General features: G+C 43.4%; 1 protein-coding gene across 1 annotated transcript; it reads left to right on the top strand.

Annotated features, from left to right (window-relative positions):
- The first annotated feature begins 209 nt into the window (after window positions 1-209).
- LOC126298479 (tol-Pal system protein TolA-like) lies at window positions 210-8,691 on the top strand. The gene is made up of 5 exons (XM_049989815.1): window positions 210-251; window positions 882-941; window positions 1,095-1,144; window positions 4,053-4,331; window positions 8,111-8,691. Exons 2-5 carry the CDS (start codon window positions 905-907, stop codon window positions 8,588-8,590), a joined length of 846 nt encoding a protein of 281 aa, XP_049845772.1. The 5' UTR covers window positions 210-251; window positions 882-904; the 3' UTR covers window positions 8,591-8,691.
- The last annotated feature ends 9,757 nt before the right edge of the window (window positions 8,692-18,448 follow it).

The raw sequence follows: 18,448 nt of genomic DNA, 5'->3' as shown, positions 1-18,448 counted from the left end.
ATCTGGTATAGTAACGGAGCCTGCAGATCGTGTAGCGACTCGTAAAAGTAGAACGCCGGAGATGAGAACAATGAAACTGTTTTTGTGTACGGCGAGAAAATCGACCGTTGGCTTTGAGGCGCTTTTGCAGAGGTACGCGGTGGCAGATCGGCGTGTGTTCGCTTTTTGCGCTCGCAGGCGACTATAAAAGCTCGGGGAGCTGGTTGGAACATCACTCGCCGTAGCTCTCCGGGCAAAGGAAGCCGCTCTTGGTAAGATCCTCAGCACTGCAGCACGCCTTCATCCCTCTTCACTTCCCTGCACCGACATTTCTATGATGAAATGCTATTTCTATGTTTCAGTAGATCATTACTTCCTTACCTACGTTTTAAATTGTTGCTAGCCTATCTCGTCAAGTAAAACTTACTAATATAATGTATTATAGTATTACCAGAGCAGTACGTCAGCGCTATTAGACTAACTGAATTAGCAAATGTCGATATTGAAGATGTTGACGACTGTTCTCTGAACGAAGGCAGCTGTAGACTTTCACAAGTAACTCAGAGATGATGAAAACACATTTACGTAGCCTCTATAACGCTTTTATTTCATATAACCATTCCGTACACAAAACATCTCTTGAATTAATTCACTTTATAAAAATAGTTTTGGAGCGATTTGTATCTTCTTTGAACTATCCGTTTGTCTGATTGAGGATATGAGTTTAAGACCTCAGTCGAGGCAACTTTAACGTAGATAGTTCAAGAAGAATATGTGATATTTTATAAAATCGCTATGAACATCAAATTATTTCCAGCCTAAACAGTTCTTATATTAACGTATCGATAAACTATTTAACAATCTCTTAATTTTGCGCTTAAGATGACAATTGCTGTTTTCAGATTGCAGTTCACGCCGAAGCAAAATGGCCGCCAGGATAGTACTTCTTCTGGCCCTTGTCAGTAAGTACATCTACCAGACGACTTTTTTTTTACCAATATAGCTTTAATTTCACTTGCTACTTCTGTTTCTAACAAACAAACATTCAATACTTGAAACGAGTTATCATCATTCCACTCAAAGCTATGTAGTTACGAATTCCGATTGCTTTGCAGGTGTCGTCTTGTCTAGACCAGCGGACGATGCGGGAGCATTTGAGCCAACGGTAAGTAGTTTTCCAAAATTCTTCTGTTTGTCATAAGTGGGAAACGAATATGTACTTGTGTATGTCGAAAGCTTTCCCTGTGTACGATGTGCACAAATGTCTGAGACGCAGCAATCCCACACCTTAATGTGTTCTATGTAATTCTGTTCTAAACTTCCACAAGGTTCACTTTAAATATCAAACAGAATGTTTTGTACATTTGGTTGCAAATCATATCGGTTTTGAAACGACCAGATGCTTACAAAACACTCGTTCGACCTATACTTGTGTGTTGCTCATCAGTGTGGGGTTGACAGAGGAGATAGTGAAGATCCAAAGAAGAGCGGCGCGTTTCGTCACAGGGTTATTTAGTAAGCGTGATAGCGTTACGGAGATGTTTAGCAAACTCAAGTGGCAGACTCTGCAAGAGAGGCGCTCTGCATCGCCATGTAGCTTGCTGTCCAGGTTTCGAGAGGGTGCGTTTCTGGATGAGGCACCGAATATATTGCTTCTCCCTACTTATACCTCCCGAGGAGATCACGAATGTAAAATTAGAGAGATTCGAGCGCGCACGGAGGCTTTCCGGCAGTCGTTCTTCCCGCGAACCATACGCTACTGGAACAGGAAATGGAGGTAATGACAGTGGCACGTAAAGTGCTCTCCGCCACACACCGTTGGGTGGCTTGCGGAGTATAACTGTAGATGCAGATGTAGTAATCTCATCTTAAATCATGAAAGAAGACCTTCTACGACATCACATAACAATGACAGGAGCAATATTTTAGGTGGTGATAGTATTAGAATCGTGACGTAGATGTTTATGGGGCAAGTAAAGCTTACGTTCAGAGCCATCTCAGGATTCAAACTGACAACAATACGAAACTGGTATTTGCGTACCTGATCTTTGCATAACCGAGATTTTGGAAGAAGACACGCTATGCCTGTCTAAGAATATCCGAATCTCATGAAGTGAACATACAGTCATTTTCAAAATTAGGCATTCCTTAATATATCTTTCACCAAAGCGATATTGCTTGTTCAGTCAACAGTCTTCCTCGAAATGGAAACTGCTTCTATATCTACATCTAAACTCTGCAAGCAACCTTGCAAAATGTGCCACTTCTCTGTTTCATTGGCCAATGGTGTTCAAATGGCTCTAGCACTACGGGACTTAACATCTGAGGTCATCAGTCCCATAGAACTTAGAACTACTTAAACCTAACTAACCTAAGGACATCACACAACACCCAGTCATCACGAGGCAGAGAAAATCCCTGGCCCCGTCGGGAAGCGAGAACGCTACCGCACGACCACGAGCTGCGGACACTATTTCGTGAACAATAATAGCGGTATAACACTGTCAAGAAATACTCTCGAAGTTGCTTTTACATATGACGATTTGGTTGCATTAAGAACGACATAATCAGTTCTGTATGCTAGGAAATTTTAAATCTAGTCAGAAAACTGGTTCTATATTCTGTAAGTTCTACTTTTATTTACTAAATAAAAATGTATAACTGCCACTGGCAGACAGTAAATACTAGTGGGCAACAAACCTCCTCGTAAGCTGCCTCCTAAATTATTTGCAAGATGTGTTCCAGTCTCTACCTTCCTCTACAGTTTTTACCCCTACAGCTCCCTCTAGTACCATGGAAGTTATCCCTGATGTCTTAACAGATGTCCAGTCATCCTGTCCCTTCTTCTTGTCAGTGCTATTCATATAATCCTTTCTTCAGCGAATCTGGAAAGAATCTCCTCATTCGTACCTTATCAGTCTACCTAATTTTCAACATTCATCTGTAGCACCACGTCTCAAATGCTTCGATTTCCTTCTGCTCCGGTTTTGCCATAGTCCATGCTCCACTAATGTACCAAGCTGTGCTCCAGACACACTTTTTCAGAAATGTCTTCCGCAAATTAAGGTCTAAGTTTGATAGTAGTAGACTTCTCTTGGGCAGGAATATATTACTGAACCATATCCGCATCTCAATCTACGTTCACACCACGCAAACCACTGTCAAGTGCATGGCAGACAGTTCTTAGCATGGTACCACATATGTGCGTTTCTTTTGATTCCATTCGCTTATGGAGAACGGAAGAATGACTGCTTTAATGCCTATGCGCCTGTGGTTGCTATAATCAGTCTCCACAGTCCATTCATGAGCAATACAATGGAGGGGGGGGGGGGGCGAATATATCTTGATTTTCACTTAACATTGGTTCTTGAAATTTTATAAGTAGTCTTTCGCAGGATGACTGGAGTCTATTTCAAACATCTGTCAATCTAGATTTTTCGACATTTCCGTTGCGCTCTCCTGCGAATAAGACATACTTGTGAACATTCGTGCCACCTTTCTTCATATATGTTCAACATCCGCTATTTGTCTGGTTTCGTATGATAGCCACACACTTGAGCAGTATCACATGATGGGATGCACAAGTGATTTGTAAGCAGTCTTCTTTGTACACTGACCGCATTTTCTCAGTATCCTGCCTATAAAATTCAGTTTGAATCTATGTGATAATTCCATTTCATATCCCAGCAAATTGTTACACATAGATATGTGTGTACGTCGACTGATTCCAATTGTGACTTACCGATGTTGTTGTTATACGATACAACTTTTCTTGCTATTTGACATAGTCAAATTGGAGATAACGATATGTGTTTATTGAAAGTTGTGGATTAAAAAGAATCTTCATTAGGCAAGGGCAAGTGTGGAGGAGATAATTCAGATCAGGGCACCTCATAACATCTGAGCTCAGAATATGAAGAGATTATCATGGCAACTCATAATGTTCTTGCTTCTCAATGCTGTCTCAGTATATGGATAAAAGTGCATTTGTTGTCTATTTTTAAATTAAGAAGCATATTTAAGTAATCTGAATGAAGTAGGTGAGTTTTTGAAGCCAGGAGGTATGTCGCCAGGTGAGAAAGGACGACATGGACGCGGAGGGCGCAGAGTCCCGCAGCTACGGCAGCCACAGCTACGGGCACGGCTACGGATCTGGCCACGGGCACGGACACGGACACAGCGTGGGTGCAGGCCTGGTGAGCATCGCGCAGGGAGCCGTGGATGCTGCGCACAGGGCAGTGGCCGGCCAGCACACGGCGGGTGGACAGGCTGCCTTCCAGGCCAAGGAGAGCCTGGCTCAGAACGCCGCCGCCGCAGCAGCCACGGCGCAGGCTGCGCTCGCCGGAAAGCAGGTGGGTTGCTCTGGCAGCTGCATGAGAAAAGCGCAGTGCCCGAAAGGAAAGTAAATGAGAACTGAGAACCAGCTGTAGGATACCGCACTGTGTACTGTTGTTAATATCTGTCATTAATTGATAATTGTGAAATAAGCTAAACATTGAAACTCTCATACAACTGTGGTGATTCGTCACATCATGGTTGTATGTATTTCGAGGTGTATGTGTATAGTACAGGCACTTTAGGTGGCAATGGACTGCAAGCATAAATAAACTAGAGCTTAAGTCATTACTTGGAGAGGAGAGGTGTGGGGAAATGAACCCCAACACTGTCTCACATGGCTGGCCGCATACATCTGTGATTGTTGCTAATGCAAAAGCAGGACTCATACAGGATAAAATCAGTCACCAATCTGTTCTCATGTTGTGGAAGTCAGTACCGAAGTCCACGAAGGACCAGGATTAGCCTTTTCACTCATTTCGAAATGAGAAAATAGAGCGACTCTAAGGAAACCAAAGTATCTACATCCATACTACGCAAGCCACCTGACAGTGTGTGGCGGAGGGTACCTTGAGCACCTCTATTGGTTCTCCCTTCTATTCCAGTCTCGTATAGTTTGTGGAAAGAAAGATTGTCGGTATGCCTCTGTGTAGGCTCTAATCTCTCTGATTTTATCCTTATGGTCTCTTCGTGAGATATATGTAGGAGGGAGCAATATACTGCTTGACTCTTCGGTGAAGGTATATTCTCGAAACTTCAACAAAAGTCCGTACCGAGCTACTGAGCGTCTCTCTTGCAGAGTTTTCCACTGGAGTTTATCTATCATCTCCATAACGCGATTAGTAAATGATCCTGTAACGAAGCTCGGTGCTCTGCATTGGATCTTCTCTCTCTCTTCTATCAACCCTATCTGGTAGGGATCCCACACCGGTGAGCAGTATTCAAGCAGTGGGCAAACAAGTGTATTGTAACCTACTTCCTTTGTTTTCGGACTGCATTTCTTTAGAATTCTTCCAGTGAATCTGAATCTGGCATCTGCTTGACCGACGATAAATTTTATATGGTCATTCCATTTTAGATCACTTCTAATGCCTACTCCCAGATAATTTATGGAATTAACTGCTTATAGTTGTAGCTAAATGATAAAGTATCTGTCTTTCAATGCATTCGCAGCACATTACACTTGTCTACATTGAAATTCAGTTGCCATTCCCTGCACCATACATCAATTCGTTGGAGATCCTCCTGCACTTAAGTACAATTTTCCATTGTTACAACCTCTTGATATTCAGTGGTGACAGCCATTCAATTGCCTGTTGAAGTAGGCAGTGCCATGAATGAGGTAGTACACAACAATATTTCAAGGCACCATCTTCTAAAACCACCATATTAAAATGTCCACACAATACATTAGTTTATTTATTTATTTCGAAATATTTTGACAGTAGGAAACCCTTAAGTATACATTACGTATTTTATTTCTCAATTTATGCTATGAATATTTAAGAACACTGGGATCGTTGCATTAGTGGTATCACTATATCACAGTTATTGTCAGTAGTAAAATGTGCTCTCACTCAATGGCCGCTACTAGTTGTGACGAGTCCTGTGCAGAAAATCTAAAGTTGTGGCAACTCTGGCGCTCCCCTAAGCTTTATACCCTAAGTTGCAGCTTGTGTTGCTTGGGGCTTCAACAAGCACTGATGTGGGGAGGTTTGAGATTTGGTCTGAGACATTGATGCACAATCTGCTGATCGAGTATTTTTCCATTACCACTTCTTATCACCTAGTTTTTGCATTCTAAGGATTTGAAAGAATTCCGTGTGTGTTGACTGCAACAAAACTCACAAACATTAATGACTTTGACTAAGAATGATAATGTTCAGAAACAGGAGAATCCAATAGTACTGTATTACAAAATGATGGGCAAATTTTACAGTCATTCATAATGAAGTGACACAAAATGAAATGTGCATATTAAATCAATACAATGGAAAACAAGTAGATAGTTTAGATTCATGGAGAGAATACCTGAAAAAAAAGAAAATAGGTTTTCATGGAATTTCTTCAGTATCATCGGAAGGCGGTTTACCTCTTTCACAGAATCTGCCTGATACAGTTAGAGGACAGATTTTTTACCAGTTCTACTGCCTGTATTATATATCTTGAATCTGAATCACGAGAAAAGCGTAAGTGACAGATGTCAAGAGTCGTTTCTTCCTCACACATATGCAAATGGAATAAAACAGGAAGTGACTAATACTGGTACATAATACATTCTGCTGTGCATTACATAGAGGTTTGTGAAATATATATGAAAACTTAGTCTACAGAGGCAGGAAATCTGCATCTACATCTAAACTCTGTACACCACTGTGACGTTCATGGCACAGAGCGCATCCTGTTGTGCCACTCATTAAGGCTTCTTCCTGTTCCATACATGTATAGGATACATAGAGAATGATTGCTTAAAAGTCTCTATGTGCACTGCAATTAACCTAACCTCATGTTTGTGATCCCTACAGGAGTCATGTGCAAGGGGTTGTAGTACATTTCTACATTCTATATTTAAAGGTGGATAATCTGTCTCCAAGCATGTAAAGCATCTCTGTTAAGCGATTCAGTGGGCTGAACAGACCTGTGAGCATTTGTATTGACCTTAACTGTACTTACCTGTTGTTGTTGTTGTGGTCTTCAGTCCTGAGACTGGTTTGATGCAGCTCTCCATGCTACTCTATCCTGTGCAAGCTTCTTCATCTCCCCGTATCTACTGCAACCTGCATCCTTCTGAATCTGCTTAGTGTATTCATCTCTTGGTCTCACTCTACAATTTTTACCCTCCACACTGCCCTCCAATACTAAATTGGTGATCCCTTGATGCCTCAGAACATGTCTTACCAACCGATCCCTTCTTCTAGTCAAGTTGTGCCACAAATTTCTCTTCTCTCCAATTCTATTCAATACCTCCTCATTAGTTATGTGATCTACCCATCTAATCTTCAGAATTCTTCTGTAGCACCACATTTTGAAAACTTGTATTCTCTTCTTGTCTAAGCTATTGATCGTCCACGTTTCACTTCCATACATGGCTACACTCCATACAAATACTTTCAGAAACGACTTCCTGACACTGAACTCTATACTCGATGTTAACAAATTTGTCTTCTTCAGAAACGCTTTCCTTGCCATTGCCAATCTACATTTTATATCCTCTCTACTTCGACCATCAGTTATTTTGCTCCCCAAATAGCAAAACTCCTTTACTACTTTAAGTGTCTCATTTCCTAAGCTAATTCCCTCAGCATCACCCAACTTAATTCGACTACATTCTATTATCCTCATTTTGCTTTTGTTGATGTTCATCTTATATCCTCCTTTCAAGACACTGTCCATTCCGTTCAACTCTTCTTCCAGGTCCTCTGTCAGAGGCAGAATTACGTCATCGGCGAACCTCAAAGTTTTTATTTCTTCTCCATGAATTTGTATTTTGTTTTCATTACTGCTTGCTCAATATAGAGATTGAATAACATCGGGGAGAGACTCCCTTCCAACCACTGCTTCCCTTTCATGCCCCTCGACTCTTATAACTGCCATTTGGCTTCTGTACAAATTGTAAATAGCCTTTAGCTCCCTGTATTTTACCCCAGCCACCTGTATTCTGGAAAAATCAGGCTGGCCTTTAGATATTATTTTCACACAGAAAATGATCCTGTGGAATATTTTTAGGCGATATATTTTGCACGGTTGTTGTAATTCTTCACTATGTACGAAATCTGAAATGCATATCCTTTGGCAGGCAATCGTCTCGAACCTGGAGCGCGCAGCACGAGATGCGCACGCGCAGCTGGAGTCTGAGCTGCAGCAGCTGGCTCAGGCACAGCGCGCGGCGACGACGGCCCAACAGGCGTCGGCACAGGCGCAGCAGGAGGTGCGCGCAGCGTCCGCAGCTGTGAATGCGGCGCAGCTGTCGGCAGACCAGGCGGCGCGCGCTGCTCAGGAGGCGCAGGCCGAGCTGGCTTCGCAGAGCGGCATGGTGGCAGCTGCGCGCACGCGCCTCTCGCAGGCACAGGCGCAGCTGGACGACGCTCGTGCAGACCTGGCTGCCACGCAGCGCGCCGCCGTGCGCGCTGCCGCAGCGGCGCAGACTGCTCAGACCAACGCGCACCGCCACGGATATCACGGATATGGGCACGGAGACGGACACGCTGCCCACGACGGCGGCCACGGTGCCGGTTTCGGCTTCGATGAAGGCTTCAAGAGCGGCTTCCACTATTAACCATCCCTTCTAATCAGTACTTAAAGTGCTGTCCTTAACTCTCAATATACTCAATGTTGTTTCTGTATTTTTACTTTCGTAAATAAATAAGATACAAAGTACTTAAACTGGCATTTCTCTATCAGTATTTAGAATCAATTTAAGTCACCTGCGCATATCAAGTCCAGGAGAGCTTCCAGAAGATGTGGACAGAATTTCCAATCCACTTTGACTGACTCTACAACTGCAAATGGACTCGTATTTGGCACAGATGTCATGCGTATTAAAAACATATGCCAAACTCATAAGTTTCTTAGTACTCCAGCTATACAAATAATACAAATAATGGAAGTTACCTTAGTATCAAGTTCTCTTCAGAACATGTCATTCATTGCATACTGCCTGCATATTTACGAGGACGACGGTTCAATCCCGTGTCCGGCCATCCTGATTTAGATTTTCTGTGATTTCCCTAAATCGCTCCAGGCAAATGCTGTGCTTCCCTAAACCGATGAGACCGATGACCTTGCTGTTTTGTCTCTTCCCCCAAACAACCCAACCAACCCATATTTACGACAAGAACACAGGAACAGCATTAATAATGCGGCTACATTACATTTAGCAGTATCGACTCAATTCAACAAAAGCAAAAAGAAAATAACTTCTCATAAAAACGACTGTAATAACTTGACTTTACACTTGATTTCACAATAAATGTGGAGTATAAGGATATCTGACACAGTTCATAGAAGTTCAAAATGCCACAGGCATGCTCTAGAAATATGGTCTGAAATAAGACAGTGAATTAGTTAATAAGACAATATGCTTCATTTTGTTAGTAATTAAAGTACTGAGAAAGCGAAAACATTAAATCAGCAGGCAAAGTCTGAAAAACAAGTTTCAGTAATGAACAAAAATTGTTCAAAAGGCTCTCAGCACTATGGGACTTAACTTCTGAGGTCATGAGTCCCCTAGAACTTAGAACTACTTAAACCTAACTAACCTAAGGACATCACATACATCCATGCCCGAGGCAGGATTCGAACCTGCGACCCTACCGGTCGCGCTGTTCCAGATTGTAGCACCTAGAGCCGCTCGGCCACTACGGCCGGCTGTAATGTACTGTTATAAATAAACGCTTTCACAGTTACAGTATTTATTGGTCACCAAATATTAATAAAACTCTAACTGCCAGATTGTTGCATTGGGAAAAACTGATGTTCGCAAGAAAATAAGCAGAGTAGATGAAGCTGACTCTTGAAGTTCCAGAAATCAGCATCTATGCAGCTGTAACAGGGTGTAATGAGCCATGCTCGACAATAATGTGAGCAGATACAGATGGTTACACATGATAACCTGTGGTAGAGCCATTGTCCCAAGGAAATATTTCTACATCTATTACCAGCAGTCTAGCAATTTTGACAGAATCGAAGTCCTATGATAGCAAGACGACAAATGCAAGAGAGTCCAGTAGAGCTCGGCAATGTTGTACCCTAAAGTCTAGCAGCAGTGGCTTTGAGAAGAGTGTAGATAGTGATGATCTTCTTGAGGTGGTTGCCTGAAGAAAGTGACTTCAACCTGCTCTGCAGCCAGCTGTACTGTCATCTTTGTAATTCTGCAGGCACTTGTCGATCATGTTGCATAGCTACCGGCACTTACAGTGAAGCCACTAAATCTACAATGTCCATTGTTTCTGTCTTCAATGCATCTTAGTTCACAATTATATAAGATTAAAGGAGGCAATGACTCAGAGAAAAGATGAAGTATGATACTGAGAAAGATGTAGAACGATAGGTACGGTAATTAACAGGCTCCAGCATGACTGCAATAGCAACAACGATTTTGAGGAAGGAGCTGTAAAACTGCAGGCGAGTGTTTGTTTTTGATTGCATGGCATGAGTGCTGAAGAACGGTTTCCATCTCCCTTTATACCTGTCGAAGAGGAAGGCTTTCTTATTGTGTGCAGAACATGATACAGTAACTGTCTTCAGATGTTGGTGGCCTACATTCCACATTTGGGTGAACAATACCCATTTCAATTCACTTACGTCTTTCATTTCATTTCCTGAGTACAGATGTTTATACCGTATTTTCTGCATATCTGAAAATTCCAACACATAATAATGAGTATTAAAGTTACACTACAACTCAGCAATGTGTTTCATCCTCCTCATTTCGACAGTCATCTGTTAGACTGCACGTCTCATTATCTTCGTCCAAACTGTCTAATTACATACATTATCTGATCAAATGAATCTGGACACCTATTAGTGAATGTTAAAATGGGCTATGTCCACCTTTCGCCTTTGTGGAGGCTTGAACGCTACTTTCAGTGAGGTCTCCGAACATCTGTGCAAGAATGGTAGCCCATTCCTCCACAAGAGTTGAAACAAGAGAAGAATGAAATGTTGGACTCTGCAGTCTGGAGCGAAGTCGAAGTTCTAATACATTCCAAAGCTTTTCCATAGGGTTCCGGTCGGAACTCTACTTCAGGAACGTAATTGTCCACGAACTATTGCACCATAGATGCTGCTTTATGACACAGTGCAACGTCATGTTGATACAGTCGACGTCTCTGAACTGTTCCTCTACTGTATGCAGTACACAAGGTTGTAAAATCTGTTCATATACTTCCGCATTTGGCGTCTTCTTTAGCACAACAGTGGGACCGAATCCTAACCACGACTAACATCCCCTTATCCTAACAACATCACTACCACTGTACTTCATTATTGGCATTATACATGACGACAGGTAGCGTTCACCACGTATTAACCAAACCAAAACCCTTCCATCACATTGCCACAGGATAAATCGTGATTAATAATTCCAAATCACTCATTTCCAGTCATCCATTATCCAGTGGCATTGTTCTTTACAGCTTTTTAAATGTCGCTTAGCAATCATTACAAAATTGTGTTTTTCGTTTTTAAATAAATCTTAAAAAAAAAGTAATTTTTTGTGATTCCCCCCCCCCCCCCAGGTTAGCCGAGAGCACTAATGCGCTGCTTCCTGAACTCGGCTAGGAGCACCAGCACCGGATCGAATCCGGCCGGTGGATTAACGATGAGGGCTTGTGTGCCGGGCAGCCTGGATGCGATGTTTAGGCGGTTTTCCACATCCCACTAGGTGAATACCGGGCTGCTCTCCACGTCCCGCCTCAGTTACACACCTTGCAGACATATGAAAAACGTTCGCTCAATTTCATGCATTACACAGACGCAGACATCTGGGATACATTCATTCCGTCCCAGGGGTCTGGGTGGCGACGGCAAGGGCATCTAGCCATCCCTTAAAATATACTACACCAAATACGATCTTAACCATGTTGAACATGCGAAAAATGCGGGCAATCAGTGGTTGGGAAGGGAGTGAGATAGGGTTGTAGCCTATCCCCGATGATATTCAATCTCTATATTGAGCAAGTAGCAAAGGAAACAAAAGAAAAATTCGGAGTAGGTGTTAAAATCCATGCAGAAGAAATAAAAACTTTGAGGTTCGCCGATGACATTGTAATTCTGTCAGAGACAGCAAAGTACCTGGAAGGCAGCTGAACGAAATGAACAGTGTCTTGAAAGGAGGATATAAGATGAACATCAACAAAATCAAAACGAGGATAATGGAATGGAGTCGAATTAAGTCGGGTGATGCTGAGGGAATTAGATTAGGAAATGAGACACTTAAAGTAGTAAATGAGTTTTGCTATTTGGGGAGCAAAATAACTGATGACGGTCAAAGTAGGGAGGATATAAAGTGTAGACTGGCAATGGCAAGGAAAGCGTTTCTGAAGAAGAGAAATTTGTTAACATCGAGTATACACTTCAGTGCCAGGAAGTCGTTTCTGAAAGTAGTGTAGCCATATATGGAAGTGAATCATGGACGATAAATAGTTTAGACAAGAAGAGAATAGAAGCTTTCAAAATGTGGTGCTACAGAAGAATACTGAAGATTACATGGGTAGATCACATAACTTATGAGGAGATATTGAATAGAATTGGAGAGAAGAGAAATTTGTGACACAACTTGACTAGAAGAAGGGATCGGTTGGTAGGGCATATTCTGAGGCATCGAGGGATCACCAATTTAGTACTGGAGCGCAGCGTGGAGGGTAAAAATCGTGGAGGTATACCAAGAAATGAATACACTAAACGGATTCAGAAGGATGTAGGTTGCAGTAGGTACTGAGAGATGAAGAAGCTTGCACAGAATAGAGTAACATGGAGAGTTGCATCAAACCAGTCTCTGGACTGAAGACCACAGCAACAACAACATAAAAAAATGGAAGAAGCGATTAGTGCCGTTTTTATAACAATGCCGATGGTAACGAACAAAAAACACCGTCCACAAGAACTGGTAAAGCGCTGCTGACAATAATGTCCCTGTTGCCCACAGACATATATTACTAGACTGGCAAGGGCGCAAATTTTACTGAATCCTGACGTGTTGTGAAGTAAGATGGCGACTGCAGGAACTTTGTGTATGGTACTACTATGAACTTCTGAACTGACATGACGTAATCTCGACCAGGTGGTTGAAACAAGTTCCGCAGTTGCACAAATATTTACGTACTAGTTGAGTTGAACACATACATTGTAATCGTGTTATGAGAAGATCAACAAGTTACATACATACACGTTTAAATTGGACTGTAGTTTATGTAAGAACACTCGAATGAATCAAGGCACTCGTTATGAACGACAAATAGCATATTCTCCTTACAGGAGCACTTGCATTATGAGCAGACTTTTCGAAGTAAAGCCGAAGTTGATCAAAAATGGTTAAAAATACGTTATTAAGCTACGTATGTTAATACTCGATTTATTAAACACCTTAAAATATACACTCCTGGAAATTGAAATAAGAACACCGTGAATTCATTGTCCCAGGAAGGGGAAACTTTATTGACACATTCCTGGGGTCTGAGAAATCACATGATCACACTGACAGAACCACAGGCACATAGACACAGGCAACAGAGCATGCACAATATCGGCACTAGTACAGTGTATATCCACCTTACGCAGCAATGCAGGCTGCTATTCTCCCATGGAGACGATCGTAGAGATGCTGGATGTAGTCCTGTGGAACGGCTTGCCATGCCATTTCCACCTGGCTCCTCAGTTGGACCAGCGTTCGTGCTGGACGTGCAGACCGCGTGAGACGACGCTTCATCCAGTCCCAAACATGCTCAATGGGGGACAGATCCGGAGATCTTGCTGGCCAGGGTAGTTGACTTACACCTTCTAGAGCACGTTGGGTGGCACGGGATACATGCGGACGTGCATTGTCCTGTTGGAACAACAAGTTCCCTTGCCGGTCTAGGAAAGGTAGAACGATGGGTTCGATGATGGTTTGGATGTACCGTGCACTATTCAGTGTCCCCTCGACGATCACCAGAGGTGTACGGGCAGTGCAGGAGATCGCTCCCCACACCATGATGCCGGGTATTGGCCCTGTGTGCCTCGGTCGTATGCAGTCCTGATTGTGGCGCTCACCTGCACGGCGCCAAACACGCATACGACCATCATTGGCACCAAGGCAGAAGCGACTCTCATCGCTGAAGACGACACGTCTCCATTCGTCCCTCCATTCACGCCTATCGCGACACCACTGGAGGCGGGCTGCACGATGTTAGGGCGTGAGCGGAAGACGGCGTAACGGTGTGCGGGACCGTAGCCCAGCTTCATGGAGACGGTTGCGAATGGTCCTCGCCGATACCCCAGGAGCAACAGTGTCCCTAATTTGCTGGGAAGTGGCGGTGCGGTCCCCTACGGCACTGCGTAGGATCCTACGGTCTCGGCGTGCATCCGTGCGTCGCTGCGGTCCGGTCCCAGGTCGACGGGCACGTGCACCTTCCGCCGACCACTGGCGACAACATCGATGTACTGTGGAGACCTCACGCCCCACGTGTTGAGCAATTCGGCGGTACGTCCACCCGGCCTCCCGCATGCCCACTATACGCCCTCGCTCAAAGTCCGTCAACTGCACACAAGGTTCACGTCCACGCTGTTAAAGACTGCGATGGAGCTCCGTATGCCACGGCAAACTGGCTGACACTGACGGCGGCGGTGCACAAATGCTGCGCAGCTAGCATTCGACGGCCAACACCGCGGTTCCTGGTGTGTCCGCTGTGCCGTGCGTGTGATCATTGCTTGTACAGCCCTCTCGCAGTGTCCGGAGCAAGTTTGGTGGGTCTGACACACCGGTGTCAATGTGTGTTTTTTTTTTTCCATTTCCAGGAGTGTACATATTCTATTTCAACACTGCCGGTGTCTTTGTTTCTAGTTACGCTTGCATTGAAACATGTTCCATTCCTTGTATCTTCCGTCTGCTTTACGGAAAATTACACCCAGTTTTGCTACAGTTATCCACACCTTTGACCCAAACTGACAGAGATTCCGATTCATTAATTTTTCGATGATTCTGGTCTTGATAACAAGCGACATCGTAGAAAGGTAATAAGACGTACCAATATCGCTGTTGTAGACCTCACAAATCTGAAATGTCCGGTAGGATATGACGTCACGACTATTTAAGGAGTCGAGACCTGGTACTTCTTCTAGTTTCAGTCCACGTACTAGAGCAACGGTAACCCAGCCATTTCCGTGCTGTGCGGCATCATTGTTCGTTAGCGTAAAATTAAGAACTCCATCACTCAACACTGAAGGACTACGCAAAATGACTTGTGCGCCTACATAGTTCTCGTTATTAATAACAATATTATCGATAGCTTTATAGACTGTAAGGTGAGAACGCCTCCTCCTCCTGTAGTAACGTGGCATGTCCGGTAGGCTATGCCGTCACTACTGTTGTTATTAATACCGAGAACTATGTAGGCGCACAAGTTAATTTGGATGGTCCTTCAGTGTTCTGTGGTGGTGTTCTTAATTTTACGCTTACGTACAATGATGCTTCACAGCATGGTAATGGCTGGGTTACCGTTGCTCTAGTACGTGGACTGAAAGTAGAAAATTGTACGTGCAGCCGCTCGAGCCATTATGTCAGAAATCTAAAGCTACAGTACTTATATCAGTTTTTCCTCAATTCTTACGGTTGTTTTATTAGTAAATAAACATACGTTCAAAAAAATGTTTCAAATGGCTCTGAGTACTATGGGACTTAACTTCTGAGGTCATCAGTCCCCTAGAACTTAGAACTACTTAAACCTAACTAACCTAAGGACATCACATACATCCACGCCCGAGGCAGGATTCGAACCTGCGCCCTTAGCGGTCGCGCGGTTCCAGACTGTAGCACCTACAACCGCTCGGCCACTCCGGCCGGCAGTAAATAAACATACGTTTTCACGTCCTTTGAACTCGCTTGTATATTGCGATTACTAAAGTGCTGGCTTCAGTGACACCAATGATACTGCATACAGTATTGCACGTCTAGTAATGTGTCCAGTGCTGTTGCCGTGTTTCATGGCTTAAGATGCGCATGTACGTGCAGTGTGCGGGACTTGACCCCTACTGGTTTTTACGCACGAGTCTGGAAATATTTTTACGAAGCGACGTAGCAATGGAGATCAGTGTTTCATATGCTCTACAAGATTAAATATTAGTCTACTATTTCTATGAAACATTAAAAGAGGCAGGAAAGTATCGTAAGAGTTATAAATTAATAACTTAACAACACTTCATTCACAGTATACAATAAAAATAGTAAATAGCTGATCTGCTGTCCGTGTCTACATAATCTGCTTGTAGCGCTTGAAAACAGACAAATTCACACGAAAAACAGAGTTCGTCAGCGTCATTTTTCCCCTTTCAGCACTGAGCTGACTATTCGTAATTCCAGAATAGTGGTATGGTCCCTTATTACAACATGATTTTTAAGCGGAGTTTCGAAAAATTATAATCAAAAGGAAAACACTGGTGATTTTTTTGCAGTAGTCAACCACTTATCAGTTTTCGAGGAAAACAGCGAACGACGGATCGACTAAATTTTCCTTTATTTGTCTATTTAATGTAGTATTTTGACTCTATGTATCTTAAAACTGAGTCAAAATGTTTTAGTCTTGGTTCAATTTTTATGTTTATTACTGGAAGTAATAGGAATAAAAAACCGAAAATCGGTGATTTCGAGCAGTTTTAACAGTCAGGTTAATCTACCATGGAAAAAATCGATACAATCGAAAACCAGTTGGATTATCGATAATCACCATTACTAACGCACAGTCGTTGAGCTAGTTGGACTCCTGGTAGCACTTTGGAACTTAAGAGTGATTCCTCCGGCCAGTTTCACACCCTGATGAATTTGTTACTCAGGTGACGTCCAATGAGTAGTCCACGTTCCAGGTCACGGAGCTCCCCAGACAGATCCACTCGGCTGTTATCGCTTCTGTACTGACAACACAGTATTCCCCTACTCCTTTTATACTGGCATGTGCTCTCCGCATTACGTAGATGCGTCCGGATACTTTGAGTGAATGGTGTAAGTGAAACATGATAATACACTGAAGTGCCAAAGAAACTGGTGTAGGCATGCGTATTCAAATACAAAGATATGTAAACAGGCAGAATACGGCGCTGCGGTTCGCACGACAAAAAGTGTCTGGCGGAGTTGTTAGATCGGTTACTGCTGCTACAATGGAAGGTTATCAATATTTATGTGTTTGACCGCGGTGTTACAGTTGGCGCACGGTCGATGGGACACAGCAACTCCGAGGCAACGATGAAGTGGGGATTTTCCCGTACGACCATTTCACGAGAGTACCGTGAATATCAGGAATCCGGTAAAACATTACATCTGCGGCATCGCTGCGGCCAGAAAAAGATCCTGCAAGAAAGGGACCAACGACGACTGAAGAGAATCGTGCAACGTGATAGAAGTGAAACCCTTCCGCAAATTGTAGCAGGGTTCAATGCTGGGCCATCAACAAGTGTCAACGTGCAAACCATTCAAAGAAACATCATCCGTATTGGCTTTCGGAGACGAAAGCCCACTTGTGTACCCTTGATGACTGTACGACACAAACGTTTTACGCCTCGCCTGGGCCTGTCAACACCGACATTGGACTGTCGATGACTGGAAATATGTTGGCTGGTCGCAAGAGTCTCGTTTCAAATTGTATCTAACAGATGGACTTGTACCGGTATGGAGACATGAATCCATGGACCCTGCATGTCAGCAGCGGACTGTTCAAGCTGGTGGAGGCTCTGTAAAGGTGTAGAGCATGTGCAGTTGGAGTGATATGGGACCACTGATATGTCTATATACGACTCTGATAGATGACACGTACGTAAGCATCCTGTCTGATCACCTGCATCCATTCATGTCCATTGTGCATTCCGACGGACTTGGGAAATTCCAGCAGGACAATGCTACACCCCACGCGTCCAGAATTGCTACAGAGTGGCTCCAGGAACACTCTTCTGAGTTTAAACACTTCCGCTGGCCACGAGACTCCTCAGACGTGAACATTATTGAGTATATCTGGAATGCCCTGCAACGTGCTGTTCAGAAGAGATCTCCACCCCCTCGTACTCTTACAGATTTATGGACAACCCTGCAGGATTCATGGTGTCAGTTTAGTCAAGTCCGTGCCACGTCGTGCTGCGGCACTTCTACATGCTCGCAGGGGCCCTACACGATATTAGGCAGGTATACCAGTTTCTTTGGCTCTTATGTGTATAATGTTTGGTGGACGATCCGCACTGAGAAAACATGATACAGATCGTTCTGATAACTAACAATTACTGTATATACTTAAACGCTCTAGACGAAGACCTATATACAGGCTGTCCCAGCTATCTTGCCCACCCAAAATATCTCTGGAACAGTAACAGCTATTGGAAAACGACTTTCACCGGTATCAATGTAGGGCTGGGGCCCATGAATGTACATATTTGGAAACATTCTAAAACGAAAGCATAT

This window comes from Schistocerca gregaria, chromosome X (genome assembly GCF_023897955.1).
Source record: "Schistocerca gregaria isolate iqSchGreg1 chromosome X, iqSchGreg1.2, whole genome shotgun sequence".
Classification (NCBI taxonomy): domain Eukaryota; kingdom Metazoa; phylum Arthropoda; class Insecta; order Orthoptera; family Acrididae; genus Schistocerca; species Schistocerca gregaria.
Note: the sequence above shows the minus strand (reverse complement) of the source record. Positions and strands in the feature narration are given on the sequence as shown.

Coding starts and splice junctions, on each gene's coding strand:
- LOC126298479 (XM_049989815.1), top strand. CDS start 905: ATGGCCGCCAGGATAGTACTTCTTCTGGCCCTTGTCA. Junction 942..1,094: donor ACTTCTTCTGGCCCTTGTCA/GTAAGTACATCT, acceptor ATTGCTTTGCAG/GTGTCGTCTTGTCTAGACCA. Junction 1,145..4,052: donor CGGGAGCATTTGAGCCAACG/GTAAGTAGTTTT, acceptor GTATGTCGCCAG/GTGAGAAAGGACGACATGGA.